Raw genomic sequence first — 17,663 nt, 5'->3', positions numbered from 1 at the left:
ATTGTTTTGTATAAAAAGTTTTCAGAATATAGTCCATGATGAATGGTCTGTTTTGTTGTATTAAATATACTAGATAATAGCTAAGGAAAAATTATGAGTGACATATATAATTTAAACTTAGTGTAATTGTATGAGAATATAAATGATGCCTTTTATAACAGTAGTGTCTTGGAGTTTACTGAATTAATTTGACTAAATTGTTGTTTATAAAACCATCATTTGCCTCTTTAAAAAATGAATTGATATGGCAATAAACCACTAATATATAATCATTATTACCATAATAGTATTTGAGTAATCAAGGATTACTTCTTTTTTCCTTTTTTTTTTTTTTTTTTTTTTCTCTATGTTAATATATAAGGACAAGAAGATTCAGTGACAATATCAGTTTTAAGTGGTCAGTGGACTTTTTTTTCCCCAAAAATTATTCTCTTTCTTTTTTTGGTTCTGGGGATTGAACTCAGGGGCACTTGATCACTGAGCCACATCCTCAGCCCCTACTTTGTATTTCATTTAGAGACAGGATCTCATTGAGTTGCTTAGTGCTTCACTTTTTCTGAGGCTGGCTTTGAACTCTTATCATCCTACCTCAGACTCCCAAGCCACTGGGATTACAGGCGTGCAACACCACACCTGGCCCCAAATTATTCTTGTAGAAAATAAATCGAAGGTTCCTATACATGAGGTTGTTGTTGTTTTGTTTATCCTACTGAAACAAAGGTCCTTCCTTATTTCAGTGTTCTAAGAATGTTCTTATGGCAGTACTTAATGGATAATAGAATTTTAAGATGAGATGAAGATTTCTTAAATTGTCCTTTTAAATGTTTAGTGATATTGTAGTCCTAAAAAGAAGATAAAGAAAACGAAATAGGAGGAATAAGGAGGTCTCAAATCATAAAACTCTCAAAGTACTTTGTATTGTGTTGTTTTATTATTTAAACCTCTTGGTGGAAACTTTGGAAGTTGATTATCCTAAAAACATTAAGTGCTTAGTTGTGCATAGTAATTTTCCTCAACTATAAATGAGTCAAATTCTTTTGAAGAAGGTAATTATATGGTGCTTTTTAAACTTATAAAGGTCTTCTTACATTACAGGGGAAAAAAGTTGTTCCATGTAGACATGACTGGCATCAGACTGGGGGTGAAGTCACCATTTCAGTATATGCTAAAAATTCACTTCCAGAACTTAGTCGAGTAGAAGCTAATAGTACATTGGTAAGTACACTGAACAACTGAATCTAACTTGTCTTGTTCACATTGTTTTTATATTACTGTATTATGAGGTACTGTTCTTATTTCAGTGGATTTTAAGATCTTAAAATCTTTCCCATCTGAGCTGAGAATGATGGCACCCTCTGTAATCCCAGCATTTGGAGAGACTGAGGCAGGAGAATTCAAAGTTCAAGGCCAATCTCAGCAACTTATTGGGACCCTGACTGAAAAAAATAGAAAGCTGGAAATGTAACTCAGTGGCAAGCATCCTGAGGGTTCAATCCCCAGTACCAAAAAAAAGACTCCCACATGAGAAAATAACTTTTTAAATTATGTTCATGGAAACTCTTTTAAATAAAAATCTAAAATCAGCAATAGGGTTTTTTCCTAAAGCATGTTGGAGATATAGTAGCTTATAAAACTTGCCAGATAATATGGTATTTTATCCTCTGTATGAAACTTCAAGTTAGTCTGTCTTTTCTGTTGGTGGTTTTCTTAAATGGGAAAAAAGAAAAAATAAAACACAATATTGGCAGCTTCTTAAAATAGCTTAATTTAAATCTGTGTCTCCATACAGTCAGTCGTACAAAGAGCCAGCCATGTGAATTTGATGGCTCAAGATAGAGCTCACGCTTAGAATCATCAAGGCCCTGGACCCCAGTACCACAAAAAGAAAGACGTTAATCAACTTTTTTATCTTTTTTAGTTGAACGTGCACATCGTATTTGAAGGAGAGAAGGAATTTCATCAAAATGTGAAATTATGGGGTGTAAGTATTATGAATCCATCAAAAATGCAAATACGTTAGTTAATGTAGATATGGAAATTTATTATCCTACAAGAAAATCTAAAGATTGGTATACAGACGCCCTTGGAGGCTTAAGTTTGGGGTTTTTAGCATAAACAAGACTTTTTTTCTGAGACTAAATAGACAACCCAAGTTTACTCTTACACTCCTTGATACATTACAGGTGATTGATGTAAAACGAAGCTATGTAACTATGACTGCAACAAAGATTGAGATCACCATGAGAAAAGCTGAACCTATGCAGTGGGCAAGCCTTGAACTACCTACAACCAAAAAGCAGGAAAAACAAAAAGAACATAAAGAAGATGTTACAGATTGAGGTGGAAGGGGAGGGCTGTTGCCTATTTCAGAATTCTGAATGTGTGGTGAAGTGATGGCTTGCTGCTGTAACTTTTTGTTATTGAATCAGGCATTTCAGGGTCACATTAGGTTTTTGTTTTTAAAAGCCAAAGTCAATTTATCTTTTTGTGTTCTGTAAGATTGATTATTCATATTTACTCATTGGTGGAACCATACTTGTGTCCCTTACTTGAAGAAGCTGGAAGACAGCTTGTAAATGTAATTGCAGTATTTCTTAGTGTATTATTATTATGTTAAACAAATAAATAATAAGGGACATTTGTTTTTTATATTTCTATTATTCCATAATTAGTAAAGCAAGATGAAAATGTCAAATTTTTAATTTTTTTTCTTTATGAACGTTTTGTTCTTATAATACTTGAAAATCTTCAAGGAAGAAGTAAAGCTCTGCATTTTGTTTTGTTTTGTTTTTTCATGTGGGACAGTTACTTTTTCTAGGAGGATTAATTCTGAGGTAATATACTAGGTTAAGGGGAATATATGCATTGGCCAACAAATTTGAATTGGTTCACAGTTAATTTTAAAATTGCATCATTACCTATGTTACTTTCAAAACAGTATGACCTAAGAGTATAGGAAACAAGCCTAGAGAGGTGTCAGTTTGGTTAAAATTCACCATTTTATAAGGTTAAGCAATAATGTTAAATATTTTTCCTGATTAAAGGTCTTTATATGGTGTTATGGCTAAATGGTACCTGATTTTCAGTCTAAATCTTCTGAAAACCTTCATTTACCTATAAAAAGAAATCATCTATATCTGGCCTTACTGATGGAAAAATATAAAAGTATCTTAAAAGTTTGTGGAATTACAATAGAATATAAGAAAACTAAATACATAAACTTTGCTTTATGCCAACTATTACCTGTTAAATAAAATAGCTTAATTCTTCCAGAGTTATTTTTTTAAGGCTTTCAAGTAGAGTTTGACAATTTTAGTGATAAAATGTTGATTATATATTGTACTTTATTTGTATTAAGTATTTGTAACTCATGATTTTGATTATTTATGCTTATCAAACCTATTAGTGAATAGATTGCTTTTTGAGGTAATACAGAGCTCAAGAAGAAAATTTAAGAAATGAAGTTATGAAGTTCAGACTCGCATAGCTTAATAAATTTGATTATTAATTAGGCTTATGTAGATTAGAAATGAAAGTCAAAAGGGCTTTCCAAACCCATTGAGTGTATTCTGGCTTAATAGAATTCTTGCAAAGAAGAATACGCAGAAGTACTATACTAGTTCATAAGGGGTTTGTATATATCATTCTATTACTCTTAGCAAATAACTATTAGATATATTAGTTATAATTATTTAAAAATCTAGCTCTGTCACAATTCACAAAGCCAATGTCTGGCAGCCAGGCCTTGTTGACATTAAAATAACATGGCAAGAAATTTTGGGCAATAAAAGTTTGATCCAGATAGAGAATATAATTATCTAGTACTGAGAGAAGTATTTAAAGTTTGACCGCTGTCTTTCTGGAATTAGAAACCTGTGGTCTTTGGAGACATGGTATCTTGATTGGAGAAAAGAGGTTGATTTGTAAATTTGATTCAAAGTAATTATTGTACCTTTTGTAATCCTTCCTTCTTGAGGCTGTTTTCTCCTGCAAAATATCTTAATCTTTTTGGATTTATATGTCGTTTAAAGTAGGTGAGATATTCTAACCTCAGATTTAGTTAAAAAGCACTGATTTTTAAAAATTTTTTTGATACAACTATATAGTCTAGTTACATTAGTGACTATATTATTTTGATTCTTATTCCCAAGAACCTCTAAATGTGTTGCCCAGTTAAAAATATAAGTGATATTTACATTAGACTCATAAAGGGACACACTTATAGTTAGGTAGAGTATGTTTTACTCTGAATTTTTCAAAAATTAATAAAAAAAATACTTGTTAACTTTAGTGAGTCATTTCTCTAGAATTATGCTATGTCTGTGTTTGCGTTCAAAGTATAACAAAGCAGTCAAAAGGTAGGTGTATTAAACACTTGGTAACTGACTTCATCACAGGAAACATGAAATGCCATTTTTATTGCCTAGCACATTTGCTAGTGTAAAGGAAGTAATGTTGAGCTTTCTTTTTTAACCTCTTATTTTGAGATAATTTTAGATTTACAAGAGTTGCAAAAAACAGTACAAGAGTTCTTTATATTAATCTTTCTCTTATGTTAAAATCGTGCATAATCACGGAACCTTTCTACAACTAAGAATTTAAACCTTGGTACAATAATGTTAACTAAAATAGAACATTTAATTTTAACCAGCTATTTTTGGTAGAAGTCTTGAAGATCTGTCCTGTTTTACTTTTAATAATTTAAGTAAGTAATATAAATAATTAAAAGTATGAATTGAAATTAACAAATGTTTACAGGTTGATGATGTAACTTCTTGGTGTACCTACACATGGCAAAGGACTGGGTTTACTTTATAGTTTGATTTTATGCTAGAAAGTTTAATTCTTACTAAATATAACTTGTTCAGTTTTCTTTAGACAGTTCTTCTGCTTCAAAAATGAAGAGAACTTTAAAGCATTCTTGCACATATTTTAAGGGGCCTTAAAGCTATTGCTAACCCAACTTCCACCTTAAAAAAAAAAAAAAAAAAAAAACAGTGGTTTTCAAACCTGTAAATGGATGTCTTAAATATACCTACAACGTGTAAACTTTGAACAATTCGTTTATGAATTCTAGTATCCTTTTTAGGGCTATTTGAATATTAAAAGATTATTTTTGTTTGTTTTCTTTCAAATTTTCCTGACTTGGCATTCATATATAGTATTTACTTTGTATTCTCTGCTAGTGTAATTTCATGGCCTTATTTTGGAAATGCAAGTCCAGCTTGTTTTAGATTTTATTGGTAGATTTTTGTTTTCTTTCTTTTGTGTGATAAGTGAGAAGTTGTTTTTGTTTTTTTGTTTGTTTTGTTTTGTTTTGTTTTGCAGCTCCTTCCCCACTGTTCTTAAAACTTAAATTCATCTAGTGTTGCCTGGCTTGCCTTTTTTAAATCAATTATAGATGACTATGGCCTTATGCATGTGACTTTATCCCTAAAATACAAGGCTTGCAAAGTTTTTTCTTCTGCATAGCATTGCTTAATTTTAAGTTTTCATCGCATTCGTTGATTAGAGTTTCTTCAAGAATAGTTTCCTAAAGACCATGTTTTCATTGCTTATTTATGACTTTTCTTAATTCTTCATTAGTAGAACACCTCACCTTTAATGTACAGTAAAGTGAAATAGAACCAACACTCTTAGACATTTTTAGGTTGCTTAAAGTTGCATGTCAAAATAGTTTGTCATTTCTTTTTCACTAAGCAGATATCCTGTTAAGATACTTTTAAAAAAAGATTTTGCTAATAGTGATTAGGCTTAAAAAAGACAAACCTCCCCAAATGTACTGCACTTCTCCAAAAGACATTAAATGACTGTATTAGTTTTATTTATTTGTATTAATTTGTTATCTGTTTCCCTTTGTAGACTGCATGTGACCTTAACTGTTCATAGTTTGACCATCGCTGCTCCTATTTTCTAGTAAAGTACTTGGCATATTGGTTGACTCTTTATACATACAGCAATAGTGGGCTACTCACTGTTCTAGAAAATTAAATGAGTATGAACGTAATCATCATGATATCTTATGAGGTAGTTTATATTCTTATATTACAATTGAGGAAACTGATTTATGGCACTGCTTAACATGCCCACAGTCGAAGAAACTAGTGAGTTGGGGAGTATACTCAGGAAACCTAGCCCTGTTCTGTGCTCTTAACCACTATTCTGTGCTGCTTTTATTTACTCATTGAATGAATAAGCTTCGTAAAACATTGACACATAGCATGGAAAATTAACAGCAGTATGTTGATAATCAGGAACAAATTTTTTGTTAGATGTGTTTGGTTAGAAAATAAATCTATAAAATAAAATATATAGTCCTTTGCCTGGGTGTTTTGGTTATAACAGCTATAACAGCCTATTAAAAGCTCATCACTTGTTATTTGACAACTTTTATAGTCAGTCTGTAGTTTAAAGTCTCAGAATCCTCAATGCAAAATATCTGCCATTTTGATAATGACAGTACATTGTGGGAATTCATATTTCTACATTAATAAAATGGCATCACTAATGAAGTATCAGATTCTTTGTTTAATTTGGAATATCTGGAACATAAAATAAGAATGACAGAAGATAGGATTCTAAAAATACATACTACATAGCAAAGGATCATTAGAATTTTATCTTCCATCTTCAGGCCAAGATTATCAGAATACCATTTCTAAACCAGCTCTATTAGTATTGGTAGAAATTTATTGGAAGTGCAAATTCTTGGATCCAAACCCAGACCTATCAAATCAGAATATGAGAACAATTTCCAGATTCCACTATACAGTAAAATGTTTTAAATTTTAAAGCCACTAGAAACATGGTACTCTCAGTAGACTTACATTATTTTTTTCTTTTACCAGCCTAATTTTTTAAATGAATTTTTTGCTTTAAGAAAATTTGGGATTTGTAGAAAAAAGGTGAAGATACTGCAGAGTTTCCATATACACAACCAGTTTTACCTATTATTAACATTAGTGTGATATGTCATTAGAATTCATTGAGCCACTATTGATTTATTATAATCTATAGCCCGTATTTTATTTGGATTTTCAGAGTTTTTACCCAGTGTCTTTTTTCCAACTATTCTATCTAGGAGACCACATTGTATTTATTTATTCCTCCTGTGTTTCCTCTTGTTCTTCAGTTTCTTAAAACACTGACAGTTTTTAGAATGTCCCTCAGTTGGGATTTGTATAGCTTCTTTTATGTGTTTGGGAAAGAAAGAACACGGAACTAAAGAGCCATTTTTATTCTTACGTCAAGGGTAAAGTGACTTGAGCAACTGACTTTTCAGTATTTTTCACTCTAAAGAACTTTTTAATCCCCCCGTCCATCTTTCTTCCCACTATATAGTTCACATTCATGAGGGAGTGGAGAATTAACTTTCTTCCATTTCCTTTAGGACAGAATATCTATACAAACCACTTGGAAATTTCTGCACAGATTTGTCTATTCCATGAATCATTCGTTTATATTAGTACAGACTCAGATATTTTATGTTTGGGGTTAAAATCCAATGCTACTTTATTTTCTTGCTTAAATTATTCCAAATTATAGCTTTTCAGTTGACTTCTATTTGGCATTGCTGTTTCACTGTTGGCTTTTGTGCGTGTTTATAATTTTTGTTTTAGTGTTAGTGCATTTCAAGATGTTCTAAGCTCATTTTGTGTATTTACTACCCAAATTCAAGAATCAACCATTTCTTTATTGGAGAATGGTTTAGAAACCAGTATCTATGTACTAGATGTGCTTATTGCTATTGGAATGTCTTTGCCCTAGGCAAGGAAATGTGTTTTTATGTGTGCGTGTATTTTGGTTTGTAATCATCTGTGTCTTTGTTAAGCTAATGAACTCCTTTGTCTCTTAATTCATTACTACATATCATTCCAACCTTCTCTCCTTGCTTATCTATAACTTCCTATTATAGTAAAAAACTTGGTTCCCAAATACACTGTATTCCTTTGCTTAATTCTTATAAAACGTATTGCAGGGTCAGTATCGTTAACCCAATTGCCCATGGGAAACAACTTTTACCAACTTCAATGTGTGTATGTAGCCTTTAGTCTTAAAACATTTCTAGAGACCTGCATACTCAAAAAGTTAGTTGAGCACCTTTTCCTTTCATCTCTTTAATACATTTGTAATACAGTCTGTATGTTATAGAAAGATCATTTTAATAAAAAGCATTGGGGGTTGTATAGAGACCAGTTAGGATTAGGCATGAAATACAGTAGGGGAAATAAGAAAGACTCAGGGTCTTGAAATGAAAGGAATTTGGTACTTCTAGGTTAGAGAACAGAAGAACAAGACAAGGAATATAGACAAGGTTTTGGAGGAACTGATTTTGTCAGTAGAACTATCAAGTCAAATCTTTACAAGCCCACAAAGTTACCTGGGATGACATTAAGGTCTGAAGCTTACAGTGAGGGATCTGGCTCAGGTTTTAGGAATCACAACTAAATAGGCATATATAAATACTTCACTTAGCATTTGGTGATGCAAAGTTGATGCACTGTAAACTTTGAGGGCATCTTATTTTCATTCAAACAATGATCCTGCCTTCAAATATGATTCAGTACACAGATGTGGAAATAAGTAAATCCAATAAAGGATTATGTAGGTGTACACACAACCTTGAGAGTATGCTACCCAAACCATCTGAAATGGGTCCCCATATGAAAGAAAGTACTGCTATTAGAATGAGAAAGGAAAGCTGAGTGAAGAGAAGTCCATTAGACTTTGGTCCTGTGTGTAGCAATGATAAAGCAACTTAGGTGTGATAGATTCTTAGAGGAAAGTGTGAAAGTTCTCTGCGTCAAAAGAAAAGCCACATTTTTAAAACTTTCATTACTTTAGGCTGTTTTCAATTAATGGGATCATTATAATTACAATTTTATGTAAAACTTCAGGTTTCCTACTAATGAAATCTGGGTATCAGTAACAGATCCTAGACTACCTACCTCACACTATAGACCAACTTTGTCCATTTTATTGATACCTTAAAGATTCCTTTAAGTCCCTTTTGTTCCCCAATAAAGCTACTTAAGTTTATCAGCAGGAAAAGGCTATTTAGTCTTAGGGGGCAGAGAGGGAAATTAAGTTTATAAAGCCAGCATGCCTGTGAACATGAATGATGGAAATTAAAATTGGAAGATAGTTCAAGGGAATTCTAGTCCCATTTTCTCAGGTAGGTATTAATGCTTTCAGGAAAAGTATGTGTCCAATCACAGAATTTACAGTGCACTTAAGTAGAGAACACTTCAAAAATTCTATTCCTGGTCTAGACTTAGGAATTTGGGAAGTATTCGTTACAAGAAGTAACTTGAAGCTACAGACCTAATTGCTGGCTCTAGAGTTTTCATTGCACAGTGTGTCAAGCGCTTTGGTAAGTATTTTATGACAGGTTTTGATTTACTCTTCACCCAGTGTTTATACTGTGTGCTGTTGTCTGCATTTATAGACAAAAGAAAGCTGTATAATTTGCCTCAGGTTACAGAAAATGGTGAAATTCTATTTCAAAATTAATGACTTACAGTTTAGACATATGAGGTTATCCCCCCAAAATAATTAACACAAGAAATTTTAGAGGCAAAAATGACTGGGAGGTTAGGAGGGCCTTAACCAAATCACTATCGATTAATTTAACTGAATGGTGACTCTAGATAGTAGGGTTGGTTGGAGGAGGAACCCTACTATCTAGGGATAGTATCCTGCTATCTAACTCTTTTGAAATTTGTCCCTTGTGAGTGGAGCATGCTCTGCTCTTTGGTAGCCACGTCCTGACCTATTCTCTTCCACCACATACTTTTGTCATGATTTTCTGCCTAACCTCAAGCCTCAAGGAATGGATTCTACCTTTTATGGACTGAGACCTCTGAATCCGTGAGCCCCCAAAATAATTTTTCTTCCTCTAAAATAATTCTTGTCAGATCTTTTGGTCACAGCAGTGAAAAAACTGACTAAAACTGACTTGACTCCAGAGGCCTTAAACTTCTGAAACAGTGAGACTGAAGACATCCCAGTCAACATGCAATACCAAGAAAGACTGCTATTTCTTAATAAAGTTTATTCCTGTTTTTTTAATATCAAATAACAATTATGAAGAGAATGTGCTGTCAGTTTTTGTAGTAGTCAGTTAAGCCATTCACTTTCTTAACTCTAAAGGGCCAATGAGCAGTTAACAAGAGTAAGAATGCATTCTGCAGGACTGAGTCAAAGTAAAAAGTTCATGGCCATGAATCTGCCCTGCAGGCATTTTGTTCTAATAACCTGTACCTGTGGTGTGATCATCTGGAGTCTAAATACATTTTTGTGTTATGTGTAGACAATTAGAAGGCAATGTATATAAACAATTCTCTTTGAATTCGGAAAAAAGAAGTTTGTTAAAGATAAGCATATGAGGCAAACAAAATGGACTCATTTCAATTGTGTGAAAACTAGGTTCTCTGTAGAAAGGTAGGGAAGATGTCCTATCACATTACAAGGGAAAGACATTTTCTTTAAAAAAAAAGGTTCCTGAACTCGGTGTTTTAATGAAGAATCACATTAAAATTGTTATAGAACACTTTCCCAAAGAACTCATGTACGTAGGTTATCCACTTTTCATATTTATGTTTTGTCAGAAAATCTTGAAGTTAGTTGAGGTTTCTTACTATTATTCTCTCAAAGGAACTTTTAATGAGTGAAATTTATAGATTTTAGATGTAAATCTGTAATAATGTAGTCATTCCTTTGCTTAATTATATTTCATTCAACAAATGATCTTTGGCATGCTGGGGACAACTGATCAAATAAATACACAGCCTCTGCTTTCAAGGAAGATTCCAAAAAGGAAAACAAGATCATTAAATAGAAGTATGTCAAGCCAGGTATGGTGACACATGTAATGCCAGCGGCTTGGGAGACTGAGACAGGAGGATCACAAGTTCAAAACCAGCCTAAGAAACTTAGCGAGACCCTAAGCAACTTAGCAAGACCCTGTCTCAAAATAAAAAGGGCTGGGAATGTGGCACAGTGGCTAAGCACCCCTGGGTTCAATCTCTGGTACCAAAAAGAAAAAAAAGTATGTCAAAGAGTTGCTGTGAAGCATATTTCATACGCTTCATGGAAGAATAGAAGCCAGAGTCCTAAAAATAAATGGGTACAAAAATAAATGGTAGCCAGGTAGAACAGAGGGGAGGGAAGTTTACAAAGACAAGAATGTGAAAGAGCCTGCAGTAGAGAGATGGCATGGCTACCTTTGCAACAGTTCCTAAGCAAACGTCATAGTATTGGATTGGGACTTCTCTTAATTCCAGTATATCATGATAGTAAATACAACCCTCAAAAATCTTCTAAAGTAAGTTGCTTCAGTCCATGCCAAGCCTGAACTTTAGCCTAATGCTTAGAATTGGAGAATGAACCCTGGAAAGAAAACAGTTGGTAGTCTCAGTTACCCAAGGACTCAGCGAGACCTTAAGCACCTCTGGTTTTCAGTGCTTCAATAGCTCTGTGGAATCTCTAAAAAATATTTTGAGGAAGTTTAAAATATAAAAATTTTGTTATCTTTAAAAATATTCAATCCAATTTTTCCTAGTTGTAACTGGAGCCATTGTCTACCAGTTATTACAACATCCTGGTAATGAAACTCCCTATCGAAGAAATCTTTTTTATCTTACTTTATTTAGTTATTTATTTTGTAGTTGTAGATGAACAGAGTGCTTTTGTCTTGTTATGTTGAGCTAAGGATCGAACCCAGTGCCTCAGAGGTGCTAGGCAAGCACTCTGCCCCTGAGCCACAACCCCATCCCTTGAAGAGATTTTAAATAGTGCACGCCATGATTACATGTAGGAAGATCATTCTGGCTAAGTATAGTTGTGATATAAAGAAGAAAGGGAAGTGGGATGATCTGAAGAGAAGTGGTATCATTTAAGTGAAAGACATGTGTCCTCCAAATTTAGAATAGATTGGCAATTAGAAGAAGTAGATAAATATAAGAACTATAGAAAAGGTAATGGTATAGGCATGGTGGTACGCCTGTAATTCCAGCTACTTTAGAGGCTGAAGCAGTACAGGACTCTCAAAGAAAAGAGAATATACAGCAAATGACTTCATAGTCATAAAGCAACAGCAAGGTAAAGGCTATCTTATCTAGCCTTTATCTATCTAGCACTATCATTAATTTGGAGGTTACTATTTTCCCCTAAACTCATTTCTGTACTTAAAAGCTCAAGAGCTAACTAATTGATGAAAGTCTAAACTTAGGGAAAATATTAAGATGGCCAATGTGTGCATAAGTATACAAGTAGTATTTGTCCTCAGAAGAACTGGTAAATTAGAAAAGTAGAAGAGGATTAATATTTGTGAACTGAATTATATCCCACAAATTTACACTTTTTTTCCTGTTCAAAATGAAAACAAAAGTTTTTACCAATTTCAAAAGATTTTTAAAGATTAAAATCTTTAAGCAATTCAGAAAAATACTAACTTCTCATCTAAAAAAGTCTGCCACCCTAAAGTAAGCACTGTTGACATTTTGTGTATTTAGATTTATCACCTTTTTTTTTTCCCCAACAAAAGTCATGGACAACTTACCATATAAATTAAAATATATATATCATTAGTTTTATAATTAGTATACAGTAAGTTAATCTGTTCATTGAAATTTTGTTCATTACTTATACATTTCACTATGATAAAGAATGCTGCAGTAAACAACCTTGTGTTATATACTAAATTCTGTTCAATTTAGTTATGGAACAAATTTCTAGAATTTCTGCATATATATGTATCTTTCACATGCCTATTGCTTACTGGTCTAATCGTATGTAACTTCTGACTGTATTACACACCATGCTTAATTCTTTTAGATGACCAAAGTAAATTACTGTATTGTAATAGGAATTTATGGCTTATTTAAAGTTGATTTTAAAAATCATTCTTAAAACAAGCAATACACACTCTGATGAGCAAAATATTATCATATCCCATATATCCTTAAGACAAACAATCCCAGGGCTGGGGAGGTAGCTCAGTCGGTAGAGTGCTTGCCTTGCAAGCACGAGGCCCTGGATTCGATCCCCAGCACCGAGAGAGAGAGAGAGAGAGAGAGAGAGAGAGAGAGATATTAACTCAACTGTTAATCAAATGCTCAGAAAAAATTCAAATATGTAATGAACATGGGATATCACATAGCCTACGTCCAATATCGTGGACTGATTATAGTGCTTACCACATAGTCTCTTGTTCTGATCAACTGTTGATGACAGATGAGAAAAACAAAATAACTGACCAATTAAAGGAACAGAAAGTTACAAAGATTACTATTTTGCCCCACATTCATATTTCAAATCATATATGCTGTCTTGGAAGCCCACATCTTTATTCAAAAAAGCTGCCAAAAGGAATACCACCCTTCAAGAGATTTCTAAACTTTTGTGATTTGTCTCCTTTAGAAATAATGTAGTAGAATTGGAAGAAACTGATGTCCAGTGACATATACTAATTCACTCACTTGGATAGTAGAAAGTGACTATTAGTAAATAGTGAAAATTGACTCTTGGGTGTTAACCCACTATCTTTTCTAAAACAGTGCTTCCAGGCAAAAGTTAAAATAGTTGCTTCCCTATGAACCTCAGGGTTGTTATGCTGAGGTAGTGTAATGTGATAGTGAAGTTAACCCTCTAGATTTGAGAAAACATTATTATTTCAAAAGTATAGTTTTACATACTTTTTGAAGTATGAAGGAATTTCATAAACAACATAGCTTGTGCTTTTTTAAAGCAGAAGAATTTGTGATATCTTTAAGCAGAATAAGTGGAACACAAGATTTATCTTGATGACTTGGGCATTGTTACACATGCCACTTATTATAGGGAATTGGTGAGACCTGTAGTAATGTTGTGATGTAGAAGTAATGTCTGTCTACAAATACTCGCACTCTTTTGTTATATTAAATCATATTGTTGGCCTTGTAACAAGAGTGGCAGAGGTAGTTTCTCCTTGCAAAGTTTCAGCTATCACTTACTTTAGTGTGCCTGCCAATAAATCTCTTCTAATTTGTCATTCTTAACTGTTTTTTGGTAAAAGAGTTGAACAAGCAAGCTTACTGAAATGTAATAATGTTTACCTGTAATTCTGTGATTTCATAAAAACTTGCAGATGCTGATATACCTTATAGAAGTTAGACTGTGGAACTTTTGGGCAGCTCTCTCTTCACCTATTAGATTTATGTTTTTTTCAGTCGAGTTGAATTTATCAAAAATATAGACACTATTGACTTTTTCTGACAATTTGCACTCCATGGTAATTTTACAAGAGAAGATGTGTTATCCCAGTTTCTCTACCAGACCTTTATTTATTTTTTGTAATTACATTTATCAGGGCATACTTTTCATACAGTAAAATGTACACATTTTTAGCATGATGGGGTATGGCAAATGTATACACCTCTGTAACAGCTCAAGATACAGAAAACTCATTTAGGCAAGAAATATTCCCCATACATCTTTGCTGTCATTCCTCCCCTCCTACCACTTGCACAATCACTGATTTCTATCTAGTTTAACACTTATTCATGTAATTAGTTTTGCCTTATGTACTTTTCTATGCCTAACTTCTGTCACTCAACAATGTCTACCAGTAATACTGCTTTTATTTTTATTGCTGAGTAGTATTCCCTTATGGATATACCACAATTGATCCATTCATCTGTTGATGGACATTTGGTTATTTCCATTTTCAGTTTCTCTGACCATGCATGAACAAGTCAAAATACCCTGATGTGAACATCAAGATTTGAGAACACTGCTTCATGAGTCATCAAACAGAAAGACTAATTCATCCTCAGACGTTCAGCAACATTTTTAATAATTGTTCACTTGACTGGTGCATTTCTATAACACTTCTTTCAGTGTTTCTGCTGCTGCTTGAATTGTGAAAGCTGCAATAGAAATATGTTTCTTTACTTCTGTCCAGGCCAAATGAGGGTCTGCTGTATTTTCAATATCAAACATAGCATCATAAATCCCAGGAAATGATTCTCCAGCATATTTGTTGTGGCTACTTGGAGCAAAGATAATGTGCCTAGAAGAAAAAATGCTTATTATTTAGAACAAATGGAAAATCCTAGGTAGCTAGAATTAGTACCATAGCCATATTCATCTCAGAAGTTATTTGGGTAAGTACAAGGGTACATGCAATACATTATATATTTACTTTATAAAATAATCTTTACAATCATATAGGGAAAACTATTTGTATATCACTGTGGTAGACTGAAACATGGCAATGCAACTGCTTTAGAATATACTCAATATTTAGTAAATAGTCCAAAATGTATTTTTAAAAATATAGTGTAGGCCAGGCACAATTGCATACACTTGTAATCCCAGTGACTCAGACGGCTGAGGCAGGAGGATCATACATTTGAGGCCAGCGTCAGCAACTTAATAAGAACCTCTCTCAAAATTAAAATAAAAAGGGTTGGGGAAGTAGCTCAATATTGAAGCATCCCTAAGTCTAATCTCCAGTACCAAAATATAAAATTAAAAATTCAGTGTAGTTTTTTGGGAGGATAGGTTGTAATACCCTCTTTTAAAATGTGTTGACTCAGACCCTGAAATCCCACGTCCTGATTATGAAGATATTAAATATTCAAATAGGATACAATGATGACTTATTTTCATACATATTTATTCTATAGTAATAGAAAATTGGAAGAAAAGACTCATTCAAATTTTAATAAAGGGTAGTTAAATTATAAATGTAAGCCATATAGTACAGCAGTAGGCTACAGATGAGAAGAGCAAAACTATATATATATATATATATATATATATATATATATATATATACATACACTAACAAAAAAAAGTTGAAAGAGAGCGTTAAGGGAAAAAAATTCTTGCAAAATACTATATGGTTCCATTTAGGTAATGATGAATGTTTATATTAAAATGTGTATATGTGTATTTATAAATGTATATATATATATTTGTATACAGACAATATGTGTATTACAATAAATATACATGAATATAATTCATGTTTACATATAAACAATATATACAAATGATAAAGATATACATTTTATATACTCACACAAATATATGTATATGTATGTGTGTGTGTAAAGAAATTCCCACTAAACACTGAATTTCCCTGAAAATAGCAGAACTGACTGAGAATGAAGTATAGAAGGGAATGATAAAAGTGCCTTGTCTCTTTTTTTCTATAGGCTTCTTAAAGTCTAATATTCTTATATTTTAAAATATAAATGTTCGATTATAATAGAAATTTTAAGAGACTAAAAACAAGAGAAGACTATAGATATTGTTTTTAACATTTTGTTTGATTTATATATTTACCTAATTGCCCTAGTGTATTTGCATGAGTAAAAATTTATGTTACTATTATAATTTACAAAAATAGCTGCCATGTACTGAGTGTGTGCTTCTTTAATTTTGCCTAGCTCACACTTATTTATGTGATAGAGCTGGGCTCTAAAAACCTGTTTGTAATTACTTAAATGTCAATAGTAATCACTGACATTTAGAAAAGTATTATATTTAACAACTTTTTGCATGTTATCTAGTGATAGACAGCCTTGTAAAGTAGCAATTAACATCATCTTAGTTGAACTGGGAAAGCCATGGAAGCCACTCAAACTAAATCTTATATCTGTAAGTGAACTTAGTCATGTATTTTCTGACTTAAACTTTAGGACCTTTCTAATTTCCACAAGGAACCATAATTTACAAAGGACCTTCAGAAAACATGACAGATATACAAAAAGAAAACCATATTACTTTAGAGGAACATGGCAACCATCTTAAAAAAAAACCTTAAATGTTATATGGAAATGTTACTTGGCTTTGGAGCAAAGATCTGGGTCAAAGAGAGAACATTAAAGGATAATAGATTTCAGATCTTATGAAGAAAGTTTTGTAATAATGAGTGCTTCTCTTACAGAAGGGACTTCCTCATGAAGTAAGCTTCCCATCCCTCAGGATCTAAACATCCTGCATATGTTAACTGAAACGATTCATGTAGATGGTTCACTGTGAGATGAGCTCTAAGGTCTCCTTTTAAATTCTGTGACTTGAAGATTTTGTTACAAGAGTTCTTTTTCAAGTCTCATTATTTGCATTAAAAACAATGGAAAATGGGTAATTGTTCAAATATATTATACTACTTTTGGATGCCCATGTTCCTTTCAGTATAACATAGTCACCCTCTATTCATCTAATAATATCAGTTTACAGCAGACTTTGGGTATGCTTTATTTGTCACCGTGAGATATTTGGTACTCTTTAGTGGGTTCCCTACTATTTCCTTACCTATAGAACTTTCTCCCTGGTAAACCAAGGGGATCAATGAATGCTCTTTCCAGAAACATCAATTGGTCATTCATAATTCTCACTGCAATGGGACTTTGAGAACAAGAAATACATAATTAAAACTTTTACTACAGAACCATGATTAAAATAATATTAAATAAAGACAAGGTAAGGGAAAATAATTAAAATCAAAAGATTTCTTCAACAAAAGTGCATATTAATCCAGTACTGCCTTTACATGATAAACTACATAGCAAGGTCATCTTTCTGGCATTTATAATAACAATTCTACTGGAAACAATTTGTTCTTCAAGGCCACACAATGATCAAAAAGAAGTCTTCCAGCCCTGGATAGG

At 32.7% G+C, this 17,663-nt stretch overlaps 2 protein-coding genes across 4 annotated transcripts in view; one reads left to right on the top strand and one right to left on the bottom strand.

The window, feature by feature from the left end:
* CHORDC1 (cysteine and histidine rich domain containing 1) overlaps positions 1-14,862 on the top strand; it is a 29,353-nt gene extending 14,491 nt beyond the window's left edge. Inside the window, exons 9-11 of one of the 2 annotated variants that reach the window (XM_079105619.1) lie at positions 1,096-1,215; positions 1,919-1,981; positions 14,712-14,862. In XM_079105619.1, the coding sequence (XP_078961745.1) occupies positions 1,096-1,215; positions 1,919-1,981; positions 14,712-14,720 (192 nt within the window). In that variant the 3' untranslated portion in view covers positions 14,721-14,862. Of the gene's footprint in view, positions 1-1,095; positions 1,216-1,918; positions 1,982-2,183; positions 5,957-14,711 lie in introns of those variants that run through there. The other variant, XM_079105618.1, reaches the window with a different exon arrangement.
* The window catches only part of NAALAD2 (N-acetylated alpha-linked acidic dipeptidase 2), a gene marked incomplete at its 3' end in the record, with an annotated part of 43,614 nt that continues 40,813 nt past the window's right edge, over positions 14,863-17,663 (bottom strand). Inside the window, exons 18-19 of one of the 2 annotated variants that reach the window (XM_079105572.1) lie at positions 17,308-17,400; positions 14,863-15,052 (exon numbers count right to left, since the gene is read on the bottom strand). In XM_079105572.1, the coding sequence (XP_078961698.1) occupies positions 14,863-15,052; positions 17,308-17,400 (283 nt within the window). The remainder of the gene's footprint in view (positions 15,053-17,307; positions 17,401-17,663) is intronic. The other variant, XR_013757935.1, reaches the window with a different exon arrangement.

The sequence above is a fragment of the Sciurus vulgaris genome (assembly GCF_902686455.1).
Source record: "Sciurus vulgaris genome assembly, chromosome: 11".
NCBI classification, from domain to species: domain Eukaryota; kingdom Metazoa; phylum Chordata; class Mammalia; order Rodentia; family Sciuridae; genus Sciurus; species Sciurus vulgaris.
Note: the sequence above shows the minus strand (reverse complement) of the source record. Positions and strands in the feature narration are given on the sequence as shown.